The sequence below is a fragment of the Gopherus flavomarginatus genome, chromosome 3 (genome assembly GCF_025201925.1).
Source record: "Gopherus flavomarginatus isolate rGopFla2 chromosome 3, rGopFla2.mat.asm, whole genome shotgun sequence".
NCBI lineage: Eukaryota > Metazoa > Chordata > Testudines > Testudinidae > Gopherus > Gopherus flavomarginatus.
In genome coordinates, this window is record NC_066619.1 from 184,048,654 (window position 1) to 184,065,120 (window position 16,467).

A 16,467-nucleotide genomic window follows, 5' to 3' on the forward strand; every position below is an offset into this window, starting at 1 on the left:
CTGCGCACGTGTTCGCTGCCGGGCCGGTTCCTCCTGCCATGTCGGCCTCCAAAAGAAAGAGCAGGGGGCGGCTGCCTCCCGAGAGCGGCTCCCCCAGCGTCCCCCCGGAGCCGGCAGAGCGGCCCCCTGCTCCGCTGACGCTGGCTGCTGCAGACTTCTTGGAAAAAGGTACGGGGCGAGCTGCAGGTGTTGTCTCTCCAACCAAGCGGCTGCGGCTCCCTCGCTGTGCCGGGGGCAGGGGGGGAAAGTTTGCTTGACACACCTGCCCCCAGCAAAATCCTTCCTCCCCTGTGCCTAGGGGAAGAGACTTTAAAGCCTGTAGAATAGGTGTGGGGGAAAGAAGTTTTTCAACAATCCAGTTTGCTTTCCCTGTTTCAACTGTTTACCTTTTTTGTGACTTTCCTGGACCAGTCGATTTTCTTGTTGGGTTACAAGACATCAGCACAACTTTGGGGTTGTAGCATTCTAAACGGACTTAAATTCAAGTAAAACTCTCTCTGTGTGTATTGGGGAAAGGGGGTCATGCAGATTCAAAAATGAGTTTCTTTAAAGTTGGTGCTACATTGCTAGAGTCGACAGTATCCTCTTCAAAAAACAAACACACAAGCAAACAAAAATGTTATGTGCCATCTGAAATGCAGAGTTGCATACAAACATTTACTATTAGTTTGTATTTATAGATCATTTAATAAACATACACAGTGTTATATATCCGGTGAATTATGCAACATAAATAAGACCACAGCGGTTATAATGTAAGGCTGCAATTTAGCCATTGGTGCCCTTCAGGGCTCTGTTTTGATCATATGCTCATGCAAAGGCATGCTGGATAGATCTGATAGGACTGGAACCAAAAGGCACATTTGCTACAATGCAGCACAGTGTATGTAGTATGGAATAAATATAGGCCCTAATCTTGCAGATACTCTCACATGTGAGTATTCCCATTGATTTTAATGGGACTTGTGTGTAAGCATTTGCAGGATTGGAACCATATAACTGTTCTTCAGTGTAAAAACAGGTACTAAAAGGCTTGTATGAGAGCAGGCTACCACCCACTGAGATTGGCCATACCATTAAATGAAGGTTTTGGATTTTTAATTTTTTTTCGTCTTTTCTGTATGCAACCCTATTTATTCAAACATAAATAACTCCACAGAAACTACTAAGTAAAGCTAAAAACTAAAACAACAAGGAGTCCCGTGGCACCTTAAACACCAACAGATTTATTTGGGCATAAGCTTTCGTGGGTAAAAAACCTCACTTCTGTGAAGAAGTGAGATTTTTTTTTACCCACGAAAGCTTATGCCCAAATAAATCTGTTAGTCTCCTCTCCAAGTTAAAAACTAAGTAAGAAAGCAGTAATGTTAAATGATAAAAAAAAAAAGTCATGCTCATTGCTTCTTTAAGAATGAAAGTATACTGTTCTCTGTTTTTGTTTACCCTCTTCTTGCTGCAGCATCTCCCAATTAAACTGAACTATTCATTAGTGGACTCAAGTACTTAAACAAAATATTGCTCTGTTGCAGAAATATTTTCGTAGAGACACGGCTCCTGTGTTGTGCTGTTCTTTTCAGTTGCCACCTGTCCACCACATTAGATATTGAAAGATCGTAGGATTGGTAATGGGACATGCAGACCTTCTCCTCTGTATCACTAGTTCAAATCTGGAGCAAGGTGATAGTGACCAAAAGTTATAATCTGATAGCTGTTCAGAAACCTAGCTGAATAGGACAGAACTGTCTTCCCTGCTCCTCTCCCGCTCCCTCCCCCAAATAAAAAAATAGAGACTGAATGCCGGAAGAAACTGGCTTTCAAGAAAGATAAAGAGGAGTTGTAACCTCTTCCATCTGAGTGGTAGTCAAAAGGCGACACGTACTCAAGCTGCCTTGAAATTAATTGTGGCTATCTGTCCAATTACTCATGTGCTAAAGCCACAAAACCCACCATTATGATTCACTCTCTAGCGTTAGAACTGAATAAGTGTAGATACTGAACAGGCATACTTGTTTTTGTTGTGTTGTGAATCTTACAGCAGGGTAATGACAATGCAACTGTTTCATGTCAGAACAGAGGAGTTTTGTTTCCAGTCTTTTCCCTCTGAGTTGGCACATGTTATAAGCACTAAGTTCACTTATTGTACAACAGAATGACATATTTTCTCTAATATTTTAGCAGATGACAAAGTTCCTACAATGTACAGAAGAGTCCTTGTGCAACTAGGACTCAACAGTATGAAATCAGCAAATATATGCATAGGTCGACCAGTCTTGCTTACCAGTACAGATGGGAAACAAGAGGTGAGATTTCTTTTCCTGTCTGTTAGGCTAATTTTGTGCTTGGCTAAGTGGTGGATTGGAGTTAGGTCACAAGTGGGAGATGAGTTTGGAGATTTCAAAATTCCAGTTTTGAATTCTAGTTCTCCACACAGTTTAGTGCAGTTATGTGTTATACTTCAGGATTGGAGAAGCAGATGAATTGTGCATCAGGCTGTTTTTGCTGCTTGGTGTTGAGATTTATGCACAGCTTCTGATTGCTTGTTGCCTGGATTTAGCTAGTGCCATTAATTGTTTTCAAGAATATTAAGTCACTCCATTTTATTTATTTTTTTTAAATAGTGAAGGGGAATGAACCCCAGACTGTTGACAATGCTCTTCCATTATCTACAGAAAAACTCTACTCTTAGTTATATATTCTCTCTCCACTCACAAAATTTAAGCCTTATATTTTTAGAAAGCAATTTAGTTCAGCCGTTAAGGAGTGCAGTGCTAATTGTTTGTGGAACATTTCATTTTAACACAGTCCTTAATCCCTTGTAGAGTTTGACTCAAAAGGCATGAAGGGTTTTTCACCTTTCACTAGGGAATGACAACCAAAAAAAAGCTCTTAATCATCAAGTGTGTTGTTTTTTTTTAATTTGAAACTCTATATAGGTCTGTACAGCTTGGCCAGTTGCAGGCTTCCCAGGAGGGAAAGTTGGCCTAAGTGGAATCACCCAGAAGAATCTGCGAGTGAAACCTGGTGAGGCAGTCACCGTTCAGCCTGTGGTCGGTGCAGTGGTGCAGGCAGAAGAAGTAGATGTGAAGCTAAGGTTTGGAATTTTTCTGTGCACATTACCTTACCTCCTAATGTGCATTTGTTCTAGAATCTGTGTGTTATAGCTCAAGTTCAGGCCTATTGTAGATGGATGCAGGTCCATTTTGCATTTTAATGAGACTACTCATGCTTAAAGTATAGATGGGATTGGGACCTCATATTGTTTTGGGAAGTAGCATAGTACTGCTTCCTGTAACCCCTCCTGGGCTGGAGACCTGTGAGAAATCTGCACTCAGAAGATTTGATGAGTTGCGCTTTAGGTAAATTGACTGACTGAAAAATTTAATGTAGCCTGTATCCGTTTATAAATTGCATATTTGTGTCTCAGTTCTCAGGTTACCGATAGGCACTTCCTGCTGTCTGGGTGCTGCAAAACTGCATTAACAGAAGTCTTGGAGATACTAAACTGAGCGGAATAGTCTGACTGGGTTTGAAGGAGCTCCTGTTCCCTAAGTCCTTTTAGTATAGTCTCAGATTCCCTACCTCCTGGAGAGGTTGAGGAAGCAGCACTGACCACTTAACTGGTTACTCTGGGGCTTTCCAAACCCATCCTGCCTAGCTGGTATATTAAAGTGTGCTGTTGTCTTGTAGGATCTGCGTGTGTCCTTGAGGGCAATTTCCCTGAAGCTTTCCAGGAGTCTCTCTTGGGAGCTATAGAGCTGCTGTCTGCTCTCTCCCAGCAACAGTTTGGAACTTCCTGCTTTAAAACCCTTATGCCACCCTTGGCCAGAGGGACACGGCCAGCCCTGCCCACGTTAGCTCTTCCACCCCTGTGGCACTGGTGTGGGGTTTGTATGCTCCATCACAATTTGTTGTTGATAATCCAAAAGGAAAAATAAAATCACAAAGGGAAGCAAGTCAGGATAATAGAAAATAGGAGCTAGCAGTCATTTTATATATTTATTAGTTTCTTGACCTAATATCTCCTTTAGCAACAGAAGTTGTGCTAAGTTGGTTCAGGCAATTCTTTGACCATAAAATCAAAACAAGTTTATAATTTGGTTTCAGGTTATTTTAAAGGATGAGCATGGTCTCTGCTTGAAAGAGATGCCATCTTGTTGAAAGTCTTATTAGAAAAAGTCGTTACTTGTGTTGTGAATATTGTAATTAAGAGGCTGATGCTGCAAAGTCCTTACTGATAGAGTAGTTGAGGCCAAAAGAAGTACTTACGTGAGTGTGGAGTATTCACATTAGGAAGGGTGAAATAATTTTACAAATCTAACTTCCCTTTAAAAATGTAAATTGTCTCTGGCAATGCTGTTAGTGTAGATTTTGCATTTGCTTAGGTAGAGCAACTAGACTTGAGCCCTGTGATTTTATTTTATTTTTTGTATAATTGTTACAGCTGTCTGTGCTCTCAGAGGACTATAGGATCAAACCTGTGGTCCATCTAGTTCTGTATCCTGTCTTGTACAGTAGCCAGTACCAGATGCTTCAGAGGAAGATGTAGGGAATCCCTGAGTGGACGGCTAAGGTCAAGCTTTTTCTAACTCCATCAGCTAATGCTTTGTTTAAGCCTTGAAGACCCCCTTGCAGACCACTGCTATTATCTCAGGAATCAAACTGGGGTACATGTGTGTAAGTGTGCAGTTATCCATAGGCCACTGTTTGTAGTCCAACCTGGAATGCAGCTTCCACTTGCCCTCATGAGAGCTGCTGCTATCTGTCTTCTGTGGAGCCTGAGTTCCCAGCTCTGCATAGTATGTGGTGTGGGGAAGCAGGAACTGGCCCTGGGGAGCCCCAGGTGGCAGTAGTAGTGTTCCAGCCTTTTTCCACACTCTTGGTATTGGACTGGTAGAATAACCAAAGTTAAGGGGACATAGGAAGGAAAAGAGTGTTCCTGTCTCTACTCCAGTGTTGTTAGCTTTAACAATTTTACCTTGACTCTCTTGGAATGTTTCATATTTTTGTTAAAACTGAACTCCTGGATTTATGAGTTTTTGTGAGAATCTCTGCTTTTTTTTTATTTTTTTTTTATTTAAAGGAGTTTGTAGACCTCGTAGGGTTGCCAATCTTGGTTGGACGTATTATATTTCTGGAGGTTTCATCACATGACATCTTTAATTAAAGATTAATCTTTTAATTCCTGTAGACTCCAGGACAGTCCTATGTGTGGAGAGAAAGTTGAAAATATGAACCCTAAAGACTCATGGCACAAGAAAGCAAATAAAAAGAACCTGACATTGATTATATTTTAAAATGTCATGATTTTCAAGTCAGTCTGATAATTTTGTGAGCACTGACTCGTGGGGGGGAGTGTGTGTGTGCGCGAGAGAGAAAGCAATATTGCTAGCCTGTAGATCAGCGTTTCCCAAACTATGTTCCGTGGAACACTGATGTTCCACACGATGTGAATAGGTGTTCCATGAAAGACTCTTGCACTTGATTTTTGTACTACTTTATATGCACTTTCCAGTTAGAAATTGTTAGTTCAAGTTATTTTAAATTTTTGTTGTTGCTTTGTTTTATAAAATAAACTATATTTGAGCATAAATAATGCAATTTTTTACTTGAAAACCAAACAACTACAAAATAATATTATAAGTATTCTGTAATAGGCTGAAAAGTGTTCCGTGGCCAAAAAAGTTTGGGAAACGCTGCTGTAAATAAACAACTCTTTGAAGAACTGTCTCCTGCCATTGGTTCTGTGTGGGAAGCTGTAGACACAGGATAGGATGATGGGAGCAAGGCTCAGGGGCAGAGGAACAGAGGACAGAAATGGGATAATGGATCTGGGACCAGAATGGGATAATGGGGGAACACAGTGCAGGAGAGATAGGTGCAAGGCAAAGGCCCAGGAGGCCAGGAAAAAAGGCAGGGCGACAGTGCCTTGGGAAGAGATACGACACAGTGTGTTTGGAAGGCTGTTAGGAGGCACCATGCAGTGGTGTTAGGGAGAGAAACAGGAGGAGTTGAGGAGAGCACTCAAGGTGCTTGATAGGGGAAGAACAGTGATGGGATGGAGGAGGGAATTGGGAGGAATGACCTTTCCATCAGACAGGAAGAATAAGGGATGACACTATCATGTTGAGTGCAGTTTTTTTACATTTCACTTTGAATTTTCAACTTGCAACTTAGACAAGGGGGGGAGGAGTAAACCCACCAAAACAAATAGGCTTTAAAATCATGAGGCTGCTTGATTTTTTTTTTAACTTTTATTTTTTAATCTTTTGATCTTTGTTGATCTGTCTCATGATTTTTGATCTTGCAGTATTGACAATACTTCACTGGCACAACATGTGGGTTGGTGGGGAATGTTTCAGTTCAAACTTTTTTTTTTAAAGATTCCTGGAATATTAGTTTTTATTACTGTGTGATATTAATTTTTGTGAACTATATTCCCTATCCCTGCCCAGCCCGTGAATTTCAGGTCTAACCATATGATTGTCCTTATGGAGAGGCTACGCTCATGCAAATTGGCATCCCAGAAATGATGGCAAACACATTTTAATACTCTAGAGGCACACACTGCCAGTGTCAGTAACATAATCAGGCCAGTTGTCCTACTCTAATTGTTGTAGATGGCTTTGCTGTATATTTCACAAACTCCTGTTACTAACTCCATATGGTATGCTTGCTATTCTTTTTTTTCTAATAAGGAGAAAAAATATAACTACCGTTTTAAGCTACAGCACAGCAAAGGTTATAGAAAGCTTGCTTAGTGTTACATGCCCCCCTTAGTTTAGTTAACTAGTGGAAAATGCTCATTTCATTTAAACCCTCCACCAGAAAGGTAGGTGTTTTAAAATAAAGTGAATAAAATAAACTTAGTGACTGTATGTGAATACTATACATCATGCCTTCCTGCGTTTTCAGCTGTAACATTTTTATGAAATAGATTTTCCCTAAAAGAGATCTGCCAATGGAATTCTTCCTAATTTCTAAAATATGTTTGGTTATAATAATCTTTTAGAAACTTTTCCTAAGCAGAGTGCTGAGACTTTTCCGAAACCAAACTTTTCACCTCCATTATGTTTTGTTCCAGTTGCTGGGCTTCTAGAATTATTCTATTAATATGTAAAGAAAGAAATGGTAGGCTGCATCCTAAGGTCACTCTAATTACTACTGGCCCTAACACTATGTTTTCTGGTAAGACTACCAAATTTGTAAAATAAGTATAAATGTAGTCTCTCCTGCTGCAAACAGTTCTATCTTTCTTAATTTTGTGCACACATGTTGTCTAAATCAGTGTTTCTCAACTTTTCCAAACTACTGTACGACTTTCAGGATTCTGATTCGTCTTGCGTACCCCAACTTTCACCTCACTTAAAAAGTACTTGCTTACGTATTGCCTCTCTATCAATCCATGGTACGCCCACATCTTGAATACTGCGTAAAGATGTGGTTGCACTATCTCAAAAGTCTATATTGGAGTTGGAAAAGGTTCAGAAAAGGGCAACAAAAATGGTTATGGGTATGGAACGGCTTCCATGTGAGGAGAGATTACTAAGACTGGGACTCTTCAGCTTGGAAAAGAGATGGCTAAGGGGAGATATGATAGAGGTCTATAAAATTATAACTGGTGTAGAGAAAGTAGATAAGGAAATGTTGTTTACTACTTCTCATAACACAAGAACTAGGGATCACCAAATGAAATAGGCAGCAGGTTTAAAACAAACAAAATGAAGTATTTCTTCATACAACGCACAGTGAACCTGTGGAACTCCTTGCCGGAGGATGTTGTGAAGACCAAGACCATAACAGGGTTCAAAAAAAAACTAGATAAATTCATGGCGGTTAGGTCCATCAATGGCTATTAGCCAGGATGCGCAGGAATGATGTCCCTAGCTTCTGTTTGCCAGAAACTGGGAATGAGCGACAGGGGATGGATCACTTGATGATTACCTGTTCTATTCATTCCCTCTGGGGCACCTGACACTGGCCACTTTCGGAAGACAGGATACTGGGCTAGATGTACCTTTGGTCTGACCCAGTAGGGGCATTCTTATGTTTTTATGTTCTTATGTACAAAATTAGACCTAAAAATACAAGTGTTACAGCACACTACTACTGGAAAATTGCTTCCTCTCCTTTTTACCATATAATTATAAAATCGATTGGAATATAAATATTGTACTTACATTTCAGTGTATAGTATATAGATCACTGTAAAAGTCTTTGTCTTGATGACATTTTAGTTTGTACTGACTTCGCTGATGCTTTTTATGTAGCCTGTTATAAAACTAGGCAAATATCTAGATGAGTTGATATACCCCCTGGATGACATTTGCATATCCCCAGGGGTAGCCTGCTCCTGCTTGAGAACCACTCGTTTAAATGACTGCAAGAGATTTACTTAGATGTGTAAAGGTAATTAAATACATACGTGTTTGCTGCATTAGGGTCATAAAATTGTATGGCGACTTGAAGTTTCTCAAAAATTTGTGATATGTTTCTTGTCCTAGTATGTTCTCCATGATCAGTCAAAAAATTTGGGGAAGAGACTTTGTGATTAGTAGACTTAGGGCTCCCTCTGTTGACCATAATTTTAGTTGCAGTTTCTGTATCTGATATGTTTTCTTTTTAAAAAAAAAAGTTTTGGTTTAATTTATGTCTTTGAGAAGCATCTTTCTTTCTTTTAGTGTAAAGGGAAAAAAGGATAGTGATGATCACCTACATGTATTTCAAGGTTGTAAAATGTAAATGCCAAGGAAGTGGAAGAATTATTTAATATGGTTACAGAACAAGGTAAAATTAGGGAAGAAACAGAGAGAGAGACAATTTAGGCTAACTCTCAGAAAAAAAATCCTGAATGTAATGTATTAGACCGTTGATACTCTTGATAGGTGAATGGTTTAACATCCCTCATTTAAAACTGGATTGCATGAAGTACAGTACTAAAGAATATACTGCAGGGAAAACCTTGTACAGTCGGAGTAAAGGGCTTGGTCCTCAGATCTGCAAATGCTCACATTTGTGCTTACCTTTACAAATGCATGTATTGCCCATAAAATCAATGGACTACTCGTGTATGAAGTATTTGCAGGCCTGTGGTATAAAATTAGTGTTTTTTTCTGAATCATTTACTGATTCAGTAAATGAACTAACCACTCTCACTGTAAGTCAGAACAGTAGTCACTTGGGGGAGATATGTATCTCATGCTTCTCATTTTAAGGAATGATAAATCTTGACTTATATTGTTGTAAATATAGTATTTTATATGAAAAATCCAAAGAAATGTTAACATTTAAACTGGTTGTTAGTTAGCCTTAGAGCAAATATATTTACATTGTATTTATGACTAGACTACAATGAGTCAAATAGAGCAAATTGTAAATTTGCCCGTCAGTTTCTTCTGTTTGCAGAGTTAAATTATATCCTATACTGCAAAACAAAGAATTTATTGTTAATGAGTAAATCGTGGATTATCAATATTATAGACTGATTTCTATTTTTAGACTTACTAGGGGATTGTAAAATTGTTTTTCATCATAACCACAGGGACAAAGACGCCTGTATTAATGTTGAAGACTTGTCTGCCTGTCTTTTGCGAAATCTAGGTAAGTGGTTTGTTTTTTGTTTTACATATGTATTTTAGTAGAGAAGCCATTTTTTGAGAGTAAATATCAGTCACCCACTATCTTCATCAAAGGCTTATTCCAAAATGACTTTTGCCTCTTCAGCACTTCATAAGACTCTAGCTTGTTTTACAAAGTCCTTAAACTTTTTATTGACTTATTCATTCTGAGTGACATCACCTCAGTACGGTGTGAATATCAAATAATATACTTGCATGAAACATAGTTTTCAGTCCATCAAGGCTGCTGTCAGTTCATTCTGAGATGGTTTAAAAGTCTTTCTTGGTCTTCCGCATTATAATGCTATGCACTCCCAACAATTGTGGTTACGAATTTATTTCTGTTATGAGGAGAGGGGATTCAAAACTCTGCCATGAGTTTGAGTATAGTTTTTAGTGTATTCAGCATCTTTGACACCCTGAGCCTCCCATCATGTTGGACAAAACTTACGTTCTTTGTTTTGTAGATAGCCAGGAGTGAGTAAGAAGGGACAGGAAATTATCTTACATAGCTAAAAAAGTTTAGTCCATCTACTCAAACTTTTAATTGCTATGGAGTAGAAGCATTGGATTGTACTTGATCAATAGATTAATAGCGGTATTGCCAACCCCATAAGTTAAAAAATCATGAGATTTGGATTAAAATTATGTGATAAAAAAGAATCCAAAATTTATTTTTAATTTGCCTTTGATTTGGGGCTGTTATGCTGTAGTTGGGTCACATTTTCAAGCTGCTCTCTGCAACCAGGAGGGCTAATTTTTTTTTATTTTATTATTTTTTATTTTTTTAAAGAAAGAGAGAGCTGAGCTTCTCACATAAGCACATGACTCCAGGAGCTGGGATTTAAAGTAAAGCATCCTGTCTCATAAGACTTGTGATAAATCTTGAAACAGTGGAAGACACTAATAAATAGAGAGCTTAAGGAACTGTCTTTTCTTGAAATATAATCTGTAGCTTTTTATGAGCTCCAAAATTTAAAACAACCAGAAATATACCAATGGCCAGTCATTCAGAATATTTATCCTTGTGGAGGCTGGCTATGTTTGAAGGGATAATTTTAGATGAGAATTGTATTTTCCCGTCTTTTTATCACTTTGTCTTTTAGGACAGTTAATTTGTGATATCTGGTTTAGAGGTTTACTGATGAAAAATTGTTCTAATTCATATTTGAAAATTATTGCTGGAAAATAAGATTAATGTTTTTGGTTTTTTTTGTTTACTAAAATTTAATCTTCTTGTAGATGGGAAGATAGTTTTGCCAGGCAACCTTTTGCATCTCACCTTCTATGGCAAACCTTGCAACTTGATGGTGACGAGGGTGAAAGGAACGGATGGGGCGCTGCTGAAAATGCAGAGAAGTACTGTTTTCAGTGAAACACAAGAGCCAGTCCTTGGGAAGACTGACTTGGAGAGCAGTGCTCTAAACTTATCTTTGCAGCTCAGAAAGTTGGACATAGAAGACAACCAGGAAGGAGCATCTACCAACACTCCATGCAAGCCGATGGCTCAAAGTTCACCAGTTACTTCAAATGCTGTGATGATAGGGGGTGAGCAGGATTATGACCAGACAGATGAGTTCTGTGCTGAGGGGAATGTCAGAGACCTTATTGATTGTTCTGAATCAGTCAGAGATGAAGACAGTGTGAGATTGCCACCCACTGGCAACACTGGAGCAAAATGCAATTTGGATACATTTTACTTCATTTCTTCAAGAACTAGAGTCAATTTCATGGAGAATCGGACCATTGCAACAGAAGAACTTTACCTATCTAACCTTACCTATGACATGATAGGTGGTTTAAGGAGCCAGCTACAAACTATTAGAGAAACAATTGAACTGCCCCTGAAGCAGCCTGAATTGTTTAAGTGTTACGGTATGATGTCTAAGAGTTGGTTTTCTTAATCTAAGACAATGTTTTTCTTTAACTTACCACTTCTTTCACCCATATTAACAATTTACTCTACATGAAACACACACTCTCTCTGCATGATACGGATTTGATGTACTTTAGTTCCCAACTAAACTCTGTTATAATGATCTTCTTTACAGCTCCTTTTTAAATAACCAATTGTTTAAGTTGTAAGGATCATGCCTTAGAGAGAAGAGTCTGTGAAGGTGTAGTTACCTGTGGGAACTCATGACAAGCAGCAAGGAGTTATAGACTGAGTCACTTGAAAAATACAGGTACTCTTCTATAACTTCACTGCTTAAAGTCTGTTTTTATAGAGTACCCTTTTTAAAAAAAAAAAAAGGAGGGGGCATTCAATGTAAAGATTGTCTAGCCAATCAAATTCTAGTTTTTACCCTCATCCCCCTCCCCTTTTAATTCCCTCTGTCTGCACATTATAGAAAAGAATATAGTGCAGTTCACCCATGAGTATAGGAAAGGATGCAATGATTTAAACATTAAAATTATTTATTATGATGTTTTCTTAGATTAAATCACAGTGCTTGGGACAATGTAAAACAAGATGGGACAAAGCACTAGAGAGTACTGTAGGGAACAATAATCCTTGATTTGCACAGATGGATTAGATGATCTTAATAGGTGTTTTCTATCCATAATTTCTAGGAAAAGTTAAAGTCCCAGGGAGGTTTTTCTAGAAAGGGAATAGATAGGGGTGGGAGAGTGGTGTGGCTGCTGTTCTTACAGGGTTTTGAAGTAAACCCTGTTGTCTGCTTTGACCCATAAATCACTTTGTGTGGAGGGATTGTGCCCTAGGTGAGACAAATCTGCCAAGGTGAGGGAAATAACCAGATTTTCACCTTCAGAATCATTATGTCAGTAGGGGGATTACTTGTCTCTCTCTGGAATGGCCAAGGTGTTTGACTCCCCGACCCACGTATGTTCTGAGATCCATGTGGTCTTGGGATATGGGCCAGAATTTGGGGAGGGATAGCTCGGTGGTTTGAGCATTGGCCTGCTAAATCAGGGTTGTGAGTTCAATCCTTGAGGGGGCCACTTAGGGATCTGGGGCAAAATCAGTACTTGGTCCTGCTAGTGAAGGCAGGGGGCTGGACTTGATGACCTTTCGGGGTCCCTTCCAGTTCTGTGAGATAAGTATATCTCCATATATTATATTATATTCATTGCAGGGGCCCTATACCTCTCCATTGCTTCTCCTCTGGGAGGATATGGGTTGTTGGAACAGAGGGACAATCCATGTAAGATAATGATGAGTGTGCCAGTTTATATTATTTAAGGCTTCCCTCTGGGTTTCTGTGGGATGATGCAATGGAGAATGCCCATCCATGCTCTGTCCACAGATGCACCAGAGGATTTCATGTGTCAGGGACAAGGAAGGGATGCTGCTGCAAATCCCGTTCCATACCGCAGGTGACATCTGGATAATCAGCATTTCCTCTGCTAATGGCATCAGAGAGATGATCAAGCCCCATATTTACTTCAAGATCATTAGGCTTGAATATATTAACTCCTCATTTAATGTCATCCCGCTTAATGTTGTTTCAATGTTACGTCCCTGCTCAATTAGGGAACATGCTAGTTTAAAGTTGTGCAATGCTGCCTTATAATGTCGTTTGGCTGCCTGTTTGTAAGATTGTGTGGAAGAGCAGCGACTTTACAAGGGAGCATTGCACAAGTTCCGCTTCTCCGCCTCCTCGCCCTCCCTCCCAGCCCTTCCCCCACCGCCAAACAACTGTTTGGAGGCACTTAGGATTTTGGGGGGGAGGGATGTGGCATGCTCCGGAGAGGAGGTGGAGTGGGAGTGGGAAGAAGGGGTGCTGGAGTGGAGCAGGGACAGGAAGAGGCAGATCTGGAGCATTCCAGGCAAAGTCCAAGCCTGTTCTTCTCCGGGGAAGCTGCCGTTGCTGCATGCAAAGGTGCTTCCTAGCATCCTTGCCTGCAGCAGGCTGTGCCTGTGTGGGGTAAACCAGGGGCACTTCCCAACCACAGTACAGTACTGTACAGTATATAATGCCTTTTGTCTGCCCCCAAAAAATTTCCTTGGGACCTAACCCTCCACATTTACATTAAATCTTATGGGAAAATTGGATTCGTTTAACATTGTTTCACTTAACGTTGGAGTTATGTTCCTGAAAAATGCAACTTTAAGTGAGGAGTTATTGTATGTGGTTATCTACAGTACAGTAGCATAGGGATTGTATACTAGACCAGACACTTGGTCTCTTTCCTTCACATTGGCAAGCATCAGATACATCAGAGGAATGTGCAACAATTCCCTCGGTGGACATTAAGGAGTAACCTGGCAATAGAGGAAGTTTCTTCCTAATTCTTGTCAATTAATGTTTAGTTTTTTGTTCTACTTGCATATGTACTCCTAGGGGTTGGGCTTATCCATATAGAATCCATAGTTCTCAGGAAATTTATCTCGTTAGATTTTATTCCATCACCTCTGTAGTATAATTGGTCCTCTTTGTGTAGTTTATTGCCAGGTTTACAATATTTCATTGACCATTTGTCATTCTACCATATTTCAGTAATGCTCATTCTGCCAAGATCCATTGTCAGGAATTCTAGTCCACCTATTTTTGTCTTTTAAACTTTTGTTTTTTAATTTTTGGGTGTGTGCCTGTTTTATTGGACTCTAGGCATAAATCGTTTAATTTTTCCGGAATATACTTATGTTCCGAACCTGTGTCTCCTCCCAGTTTGGCTGTAGTTTCTCTTGTTTTAATTATATGCAGAAACACCTTGTTTTACCGACATTCCTGGCAGATGCCCTTGTTTGACCTTTGTGCTCATCAGTAGCTGTCATCTATCCCCAGTCTAATATTTGCTATTACAGAAGCACATTCATTCTTATATTTGGTATTTCCAGTCATTTTAATATTATTATTTAGGGTGTGTGTACCTGTAATGAAGTGGAGTGGGTTTTGTTGTGCTGGAGGTTTGTACAAACAATATTGTAGGAATCTTGAGTAACATAATAAAGATTTAATTAGTGCTAGGCTTTCAATCAGAAATATTTCAATAGGATTATTGGGAAAAATAGCATTTTTATATAATAGGTTTATTAAAAATTAGTATATACCTATATTTCTTAAATAGAAGCGTGTAGAATATAGAAATCGGTAATGTAGACATGTATATTGTAGAGCGGTGGAGCATGGTGATTTGATTTGTTCACAACTGCCTTAAGCACAAGTAACGCTTTTCTCTCTGTTTGTGTTTAAAGGAATTCCTCCTCCTAGAGGGGTGCTACTGTATGGCCCCCCAGGTACTGGGAAGACCATGATTGCTAGAGCTGTTGCAAATGAAGTGGGAGCCCATGTTTCAGTTATTAATGGTCCTGAAATTATAAGCAAGTAAGTTCATCTAATTTATTACATCAGTAACTTAGAGACATTGGGCCAAATTCTGTACAGACTTATATCCATTGGAGTTCCACAGTGTATAAATATGTAGAATTGGGTCCAGTGTATGTCCCAAGTCTCAGAAGTTCATGGGGAAGGGATTATGCTGCTTATTGTTCTAGAGTGAAAATTATAGTTGTCACCTCCCAGTGAAATGAAGTAACAGGAGGCTGTTTTCATCATTCCTTTGAAGAGGAATCTTATCTAGTACAGTGCAGAGAGGTGTGTATGGCAGAGAATGGGGGGAAAAAGGAAATAATTTGATAAATAATTAGTAAGATAATTAGAACTGCGTCTGCATGCCAGTTGTATATCGAACAAGGAAAAAGGATTGTTTGTTAAAGCACAGTAAAATAAAGGATGAGGCTATAGATGAGAATTTGTCTAGGCAGCATTGGTTTAGTTGTGGAAAAACTAGAATCTCTATGACCTAATGGGGAGAAACTGTTCCCCCTAATTTTTGTTGGCTACAGATGGGTCACATTTTAAAAAATTAGTATAAATTTTGCCTTAGTCTCTTATCCTAGTGGAAATGCAAATTTAAAATAACCTTTGTGACAAGGCACACATTCTCTGGGATGCTTTGAAGGTTTGAAGACCGTCTTGTAGAAACTCAAGGAATAGAGTCCTGCCCCAGCTTGGAAAACTAAAAGTTTTGTTACTAAAATATTGTGTTTGTTTCAGGTTTTATGGTGAGACTGAATCAAGATTACGACAGATATTTGCTGAAGCCTCTCGACGGTACATTCATTGTAGATTGTTCTGATTACATACATGTTCATGTGTGATACTAATTTTAATATTATTGTGTAAAAAAAAGCTTATGAAGTTCTCTGGATTGTAATATTTTTCCTGCAAAGGTTTTTTAAATGTAGATAAGTTTTATTTATTACATCTTGGTGCAAAGGAGAGTAATGATGTTCTAATCTACAAATTTAATGGTTTTGGTCACTTATTAGAAATGCAATGTCATTTGTATATTACTCTAAACCAATTAGCATGTGTCCTAAATAAAACATTACATTCTCCTCCTAGTTGGCGTTAGAACTCAGAATTCTCGTTTGCAGTAGAAAGGAACCCAAGCCGGATAGATTGGATCCAGATCCGAAGTTTGTTTACTTTAGTTCCAAGGATGTTTAGATGCAAAGATTTAATTTGGGCTGATTTCTGATTTCCAGTGGAAATGTTCTGCCACTTGAGCCAAACGAGAGACTCATTTAGTTTAAATCAGAGAAGCCCATCTTCTGTTTTACCCATATTTCGTCATAGAAACAAATGGTAGAAACTTGTCACTGACATCATTGAGCAGAAAAACAAAAATCTTGTTAAAATCTTACAGAATTTTAATATTGTGTTTTTTGAAAAACCTGTTGGCGTGGTCATGAAAGTTGTGATTACTATGGGCAAGTAGTATGTACTTAAGTGTTTTTAATGGCTATCTGAACCATGTGTGACTGTACCTATAGGGCCAGGTTCAGTACTAACATATTTTCACTCAAGTTTAACCAATAGAA

General features: G+C 39.0%; 1 protein-coding gene across 7 annotated transcripts in view; it reads left to right on the top strand.

The window, feature by feature from the left end:
- Window positions 1-9: 9 nt before the first annotated feature.
- Window positions 10-16,467, top strand: part of SPATA5 (spermatogenesis associated 5) — a 313,506-nt gene continuing 297,048 nt past the window's right edge. For 6 of the 7 annotated variants that reach the window (XM_050946311.1, XM_050946313.1, XM_050946318.1 and 3 more), the window contains exons 1-7: window positions 10-168; window positions 2,176-2,300; window positions 2,934-3,091; window positions 9,539-9,597; window positions 10,857-11,489; window positions 14,776-14,905; window positions 15,638-15,694. In XM_050946311.1, coding sequence (XP_050802268.1) covers window positions 39-168; window positions 2,176-2,300; window positions 2,934-3,091; window positions 9,539-9,597; window positions 10,857-11,489; window positions 14,776-14,905; window positions 15,638-15,694 — 1,292 coding nt within the window. In that variant the 5' untranslated portion in view covers window positions 10-38. The remainder of the gene's footprint in view (window positions 169-2,175; window positions 2,301-2,933; window positions 3,092-9,538; window positions 9,598-10,856; window positions 11,490-14,775; window positions 14,906-15,637; window positions 15,695-16,467) is intronic. The other variant, XM_050946312.1, reaches the window with a different exon arrangement.